The sequence below is a fragment of the Globicephala melas genome, chromosome 1, assembly GCF_963455315.2.
Source record: "Globicephala melas chromosome 1, mGloMel1.2, whole genome shotgun sequence".
NCBI classification, from domain to species: domain Eukaryota; kingdom Metazoa; phylum Chordata; class Mammalia; order Artiodactyla; family Delphinidae; genus Globicephala; species Globicephala melas.
The window spans coordinates 54,402,342-54,409,377 of record NC_083314.1 but is presented as its reverse complement, the minus strand read 5'-3'; the positions used below and the strand labels follow the sequence as shown (position 1 = coordinate 54,409,377).

Genomic DNA, 7,036 nt, shown 5'->3' with positions numbered 1-7,036 from the left:
AGGACCAGAAATAGAGAAAATGGAGCCAAGTGAGATCCGTGTTCCCCATGGAACTGGTCATCTCAATGGCGGAGACCCTGATTTCTGTTTCTTCTGTCCTTTCCTCCATGCCTGACCCCAAAGTGCTACAAACCACAACTATCTCCCCCTCCCATCTTCAAAGAAAGTTGCTGTCTGTGACCCAAGGGAGGGGCAGGGACTTATGACCCCTAGGTACACAGCTGCTATGCAGCCCAGGCCAGGGGCAGGCAACACCTTGGGAGCTAGAATCCAAAACAGTGGTTGCGCTTGTGGGGCCGTAGGGGGTCTAAGGGTTAGGATGGAAGTGGGCAAAGGATAGGTTGGCTGGAAAAGAGGCCACTACTCTTGAAAGGTGACAGAGGACACTTGGCTGGTAAGTTAAGAGTGTCAGATGAGAATCTTTGGCCCGTTAGGCCTTGGGTTGTTGGGACGGGGTGAGGTTAATCTGTTTCCTTTTAAGGGGACTTGTTGGCAAAGCTTTCTTGCTGAGGCCTCTTCTCTGGGCTGGGGTGAGAACCTGGCCATCCAAGGCAGTGACCAGAGCGCAATACCTGGAAGTGAAGGGCATCTCAGAAGGAGGGCAGGAAAGAAGGCACGTGCCTGTCACCATCACAGAGTCTGACTCCAGGGTTTACCTTTGAAGTGGTCTTTTAAGAAAACGTCTCACTTTTCCTCCTTGGTGGGAAAAGAGGGGTAGGTTAAGGATGACGGGGTAGGAGGGAGCATGGAGACAGAGGGTCAGGCCCGGGGGCAGCAGAAACCATGAGCTGCTGATTCTCAGCTGATTCCTGCTACATCCTGCTTCCTTCAAACGCTCTTAATATGTTGCAAAGCATTACTATGTCCCCCACCCCTTGTTTCATATTATAAAATACAAACAAATGACAGAAAAGGTCAGTTGGCTCGCAGCCGCCCACTGCTTAGAACTGCAAGGACCGCCGTTTCCTCCCCGCCACGAGACGGTGGCTGTAGGGGCGCATCTTCATTTCCACGAAGGGGATGGAGAACTCATGGCCTTTCCAATGGTACCAGTTGATCCCCTGGGAAGGAGAAAGATAAGCATGTCAGATCACCCCTACCCCCTCAACGGAACTGCCAGCTTGAAAAGATAGAGGAGGATGAGAGTGGAGAATCCAAGATGTGCATTTAGTCATTTTCCATTAACATGAAGCTTGAGGCTGAGTTCCCAAAAAGGGCAAAAGAGCAGAGATTTTTTTCTAGCTTTTCTCTTTAGACATTGCCAGTGGCCTGGGTCTATAATGGGAATGTGTTGCAGGTCATTCCTTATTGCTGGCTTTCTGGTTTTGGTTTCAGGATTTGCACGCACCAGTAACTAGTATTGAATTTCAAATTTCCAACAGTATAGAAGCATTTCGAAGAGCATAACTGTGTTTGACCGCTCACTCCTGATGGGAGAGTCAGGTGGTTTCCACCTATCAGGTGACCAACCGTCTTGGTTTGCCCAGGACTAAGGGGTGCCCTGGCCGCTAGCCTTTCAGTGCTAAAATTGGAGAGGTCCCAGTTGGCCCAGTTGGTCACCCTGTCACCCAACCCAGCCTATGGACTTGTGGTCTCTAATGGGGAAAGACAGTCCTGTTTACACTGCTATTTCTGATCTCTCCCTTCCTAGGACACTTCTTTGGATGAAGCTGAGCCTCTGACGCTGTCCCTGAACTTGATAAGCTTTTCATGGGATATGCTAGATGAGGAAATGAAATGGGACTTGACTGGCTGTCAAAGACTTCTCTGGGTGAGTTCCAGCTCCTGAGTCCAGGTGCCTCCCTTTTCTTCCCCTGGCTTCGACTCTGTCCTGCTCTTATCCCAGTGTCTGCATTACTTTCCTCTTTATGGGAGTCCTTTCTCAACACTCTGAGTGTATCTTTTTAAAAGGGAAATATAAGACCCACCTGTGTACTTAGAACATAAAGCCAAGGGACGTGGGCTGCACGGCTCTGGGTCATTCATGCAGCGGCAGAGCTTCACCCACCTGGCTGTGCCTGGACTCCCCGTATTTCCCATTGAGGTTGGTCCGGTGGCAGTTCTTATACCACCAAGCCCCCTTGTATGACATGGCACAGTTGGTAACTGCAACATCATTGTCTCTGTCCTCTGTGGAGAAAGGGCGGCCCTGATGATAGCTGAGGGAGTCCCCTGGAAAAAAGACACATTCATGAGGCCGTCCAACCTGTTGTTCTTTTGTCAGGATGTTCTGGACATTTGACCCATGCCCAACAAACCTGGCGTCCGCTTAAGAGACCTTCCACTCACCTCTCTGTTCCTGTCTGGCTCCTCAGCCTGGCTGCACTGAGCTCTTACTCCACCTACCCCTTGGGTCCACTACTTCTGTGCTGCTCTCCCTAGCTCGTTACAGTAAGTCCCCTACATATGAACCTTCAAGTTGCAAACTTTCAAAGATGCGAACCTGTGTTTGCACGTCCAGTCACGTAAGTTAGTTCACATGTCTGGCGCACATTGTCACGTGCGTGCATCCTCTCCAAGTAGTTGTGCTTTTGTGTACTTTGTACTGTATAGAGTACGGTAGTACAGTATCTTTATTTCTTGCCTGTTCACTCGATGCCAGCCCCTGTATGCCAGCTGTTGTACTGTACTACTGTACTTTTCAAGGTACTGTACTATAAAGTTAAAAATGTTTATTTTTGTGTGTGTTTGCTTTTTATGTATTATTTGTGTGAAAAGTATTATAAACCTGTTATAGTACAGTACTATATAGCCGATTGTGTTAGTTGGGTACCTAGGCTAACTTTGTTGGACTTAACGAACAAATGGAAGTTATGAATGCGCTCTCGGAAAGGAACTCATTAGTCTGTAGGGGGCTTACTCTGCCTCATTGCCCTGGCCTTCTGCTCAGAACTCTGTCCACTCAGCTCCACCTCACCATCCCCGTCTGTTTCTTTCAGGCCAGCACTGGGACACAGACATTCACGGCTCCTTTTGTCTCAGAGGAGACAGTGATGAGCCATGGTGACCTGGGCCAGTCCGGGTCACCACCGTACAGCCTGGCTTTCTCCATGGCTCATCAGGCCCAGTCAGCTCACACCCAATATCCCCCTGTTCAGAACTTGGGGCCACATGTGAAGAGGGACATTATCTAACTAGAGTTCCTGTCCATAGGAAACAGGATGATAAGAAAATCCTAACCATGTCAGAGGAGAAGTGGTTGGGGAAACCAGGGCTGTATCTTGGGGAAGAGCAGGCTTGAAGGGGGAGACAGTGTCCATTATCACTGACTCCAAATATTTGATGGACTATTGAGTAAACAAACAAACAATCCCCCCCAAAAAACAAAAACTCTTTGGGAAAGTATGAGGATCAGTAGGTAGAGACTGCAAGGTGGCATATTTGGGCTAAATATATGAGGAAAAATTAGCTAAATATTAGAGCTGTTTATAAGTGGTATATACTATTTGGAGATATGGAGAGATCTCTATTCTTAGAGGCTGGGTGTTCTTTTGTTGGGATGTTATGCAGGGGACTCATATGAATTGAGTATTTGAGGTGAGGTATCAAACCGTAATTAATTTATACCTACTGGCCAAACTTTTGGCAGGATTTGTCGTTAGAAATGTTGTGAAGGGGCTCACACTACTGAATGAGTGTTGTCTCAGATGCTTCTGAGGTCACTTTAAGCCAGGATAGGTCATAGTTCTGATCCTGTGGCTTCCGAGTCCACACTCACAGTGGCCACTCAATGCCTCCAAGTGCTTCTGGCCACAACTCAACTCTTAGGAAGATGATCTTTGTTTTATGGGGAAGCCTGATTCCTTCAGGCCAGTTGGGTCCCTAAGTCCATATGTCATTATTTCTATCCCATCTTTTTCATTTCCGCCTCCTAGTCTCTTAAAAACCAGGCTTTGTGTCCACCCAGAGCTAATCCCACTACCTGCAACTCATTCTTCCAGGTCCTGGAGAAGGCAGAAAAGATGTCTTATTTTTTCCTTTCTTTATACATATATATTACGGTTTTCATCTCCTCTCACCCTAACTCATACTCATATCCTTTGTCTTAAAAAATCTTGAATTAATCCTACTCTCTAAAGACCCTTTCTTTACCATCAATTCCCTGTGTTGTCTCTACCCACGTTCCTACCTTCTCATCTCCTGCTTTTCTCCCTGTAGTCTAGAAGCTGACCTCATTACTCCCTTGGAACAGTTCTCTCCCACTTCCACTCTGATGTTGCTTTCTGCTTTCTCAGATACGATCCTGATGTTGGTCTATGTCCCCTTCCCAAATCTGGCTCCCCCTCCCATTTCTGCTTCGTATATCCACCTCATATATTCAGTACATTATCTAAGTCTTGGTTTTTCTCTCTCAAACTGCTGTTCAGATTTGTACTTTTCTCTTAATTTCTAACATCAGTCAAGTCTCCTATGATCTCCTACCAGGATTAATGCAGCAGCTCCAGCTGGTCTCTGTTCTTCACTCAGATTTACTTTATCCTATTTATGGCTGTCACCTTGATCTTCCAAAAACCCCACATCCATTGTGTCACTCAGGACCCACCGTGGCTCCCCACTGCCCACCATGTTAAGACAGAACTCCTCTGCCCCCTCCGTTTTAAGGCTCTTCAGGGCCTGGCTCCACCCACTTTCTTTTTATTCTTTCTGAACTCACACCCTGTCCTGGACAGCCAGGCCCTTTGCACTTTCCCTCCCTCCATGGTAACTGCTCCTTTTGTGATTTCTCTCCCAGGATTTTCCTTCCCTGGAATGTTCCTTTACCATCAGGATCCCAGTCAAACGCCACTGCCTTCATGAAGCCTTTTTCAACCACCCAGAACCCCCTTCTCTGAATGCCCGGTAAACTGGGAGTGAGTACCATTCATTTTGTGGTGAGTTGCTTCTTAATGGTCTGTTTTTGTAAATGGATGTTTAGTTCTTGCAGAGGTCATGTCTTATGCTTCTTCTGAGTCCTCACAATTCACACAATGAACTTTTAGGGGTTGCTCAACAACCTTTTATTGATAACTTGACTTGGAATTTTCAGTTCTAATCCAATTAGAGTCCTGGTTAGAGGCTTGGATTTTTGTAGCCTTTGAGAACAACGGAGATGGGAGAAGGGGCTGAACTTGGAATTGGAGGCCATGGGGATGGATTGTTGCCAGAAGGGCCAGTAAAAACGAGCAACGTATAAGATAAAGGCCAGGGAATTTGGGCAATAGTAAATGCCAGAGAGAGAATGGGCTTTTCCTCCCTGGTCACCTTCCAACCTGGGAAGAACAACCATTGTGTGAAGTTGCCCAGAGAAGGGGGCAGCCTACATAAGCCTCGCTTCTCATCTTTTGAAGAAGATGAACTGAATATATGACATAAGAGGTCAGACTGCAATTAATTTATGATGATTGGCCAAATTGTTGGTGGGACTTGCCTCTGAGACATGACAGTAGAACGCAGTCCAACAGTTGTGACCTCCATGGGGCCCAGTAGCGAGATAGAGCTGCAACAGAGGCTGCAGCAGCTGGGCCCAAGTTAGACAGGTAAGAGCATAGGCCTGGAGCAGGTGAAGTGGAGGGAGGGAGGGAGGCCATGTAAGGAAGTAGGAGGACTTGCTTCGCTTTCTGTGGGAGAAATAAGAACTGCTTTTCCGCAGGCACGATTCTAATCTTAGGGAGTGGTTGGTACCAGGTTATTTTTGCAATGATTTAGTCTGATATTGTGTTTAATACACTCCATTTCAATGGCTATTTTATGCCCGAAGTGTGGTAAATTGGATCTTCTGTTGGGGCACTTCGGGCAGGTCTGATTGCCATTGGGAATGATCTCCCATATGACAAACAACAAGGGAAAGTGTGTCTCCTCTTTGGAGTAACAGCACCTGGCTGAGCAGAGAAATAACTGAGCAGATGCAGTCGTTGGAGAGGCAACACTTGGATGATCTTCTTAGTTCCAAGAGTTATAAAAATGTTGCTAAATTTATATCCTAGCATTTAGCCCTATAATTGGAGTTAATGAAAGGACCAATAACTCCATGTACCAAATAGTGGAATATTTGGCAAAACAGGTTTTAGGAAATGTGCTGTAAGAGAACCCTGGAAATAAATTGGCAAAGGCGAAGGAGCAGACTGGATATTATGTTCTGGTAAAACTATTAATGCAACAGAGCTTATAGAGATGGTTTTGCTCTACTTAGTGGAACTGCCATAAAAATCTGTACAGAAAACGTGACCACGTGGTGGGGTTCTCGTGGAGGAATGAAAAGGAATGCGGCCCATGGGGAACATTTAGGAGCTGTTGTGTGTTCCTTGATGGAGGTGTTATGGTGACTGCTGATGGAGGGGAGTAGAGCTCAGAATGGGGGGGATCTGTCTTATTTTTATTAGTTCAAAGATGGTTTTCCTAGGTGGCATTACAGGGGAAATTTCTACCGGACAATAGATGATTATGCTGTCACTGGATAAGAGTCTATGTTGATTAATCTAGACAAGAAAAATAATCCTTCACCCTCACGTTGTACTATGTTCTGTTAACTTTAAAAACACTTTCGCTCTATTTATCACATTTTTTTCCTGACTGCTCTGTGAACTAGGACAGGCATCATTATTAAGATTTTCCAGATGAGGAAACTGAAGTCCTGAGAAATTGATTTTAGGTCACCTGAGTGGTGAGGGGCAGCGTGGACCAGAGGCAGTGCGCCAGCCCTCTGCCCTCCTCCTTGGCTAGCGGGGAATTCTGCAGCTCAGGCCTAGAACGTGGGGCCCGGTCCTGCTGCACGCCCACTGCCCTCGGGGGCTGCTCGGGGCCAAGGTACCTGCGGTGCCGTTGTAGCCTCCTATGCGGAGTTTGTACAGGCTTCTGCTGCCCTCGACAGAGAACTTGTCGTAGTAGGCGAAGGCGGCATCCTGGCCGTCACGCATGTCTATGCGCAGCTCGTAGCGGCCCTGGGACGTGATCCCGTGTATGTTGTCCAGCCCTGTGGAGGAGAGCAGAGAACACAGTCAGCCTGGCCTCAGTGGCTTTGGAAATGGGAAGCAAAATGTGACTGTGGCCTCAAAACAGA

General features: G+C 47.1%; 1 protein-coding gene across 2 annotated transcripts in view; it reads right to left on the bottom strand.

The window, feature by feature from the left end:
* Positions 1-914: 914 nt before the first annotated feature.
* Positions 915-7,036, bottom strand: part of TNR (tenascin R) — a 425,980-nt gene continuing 419,858 nt past the window's right edge. The window contains exons 21-23 of one of the 2 annotated variants that reach the window (XR_009563440.1): positions 6,788-6,949; positions 1,929-2,172; positions 915-1,061 (exon numbers count right to left, since the gene is read on the bottom strand). Coding sequence is in view for 1 of the 2 variants with exons in the window: in XM_030875407.2 (XP_030731267.1) it covers positions 942-1,061; positions 2,009-2,172; positions 6,788-6,949 (446 nt within the window). In the remaining variant the exon portion in view is untranslated. The remainder of the gene's footprint in view (positions 1,062-1,928; positions 2,173-6,787; positions 6,950-7,036) is intronic. The other variant, XM_030875407.2, reaches the window with a different exon arrangement.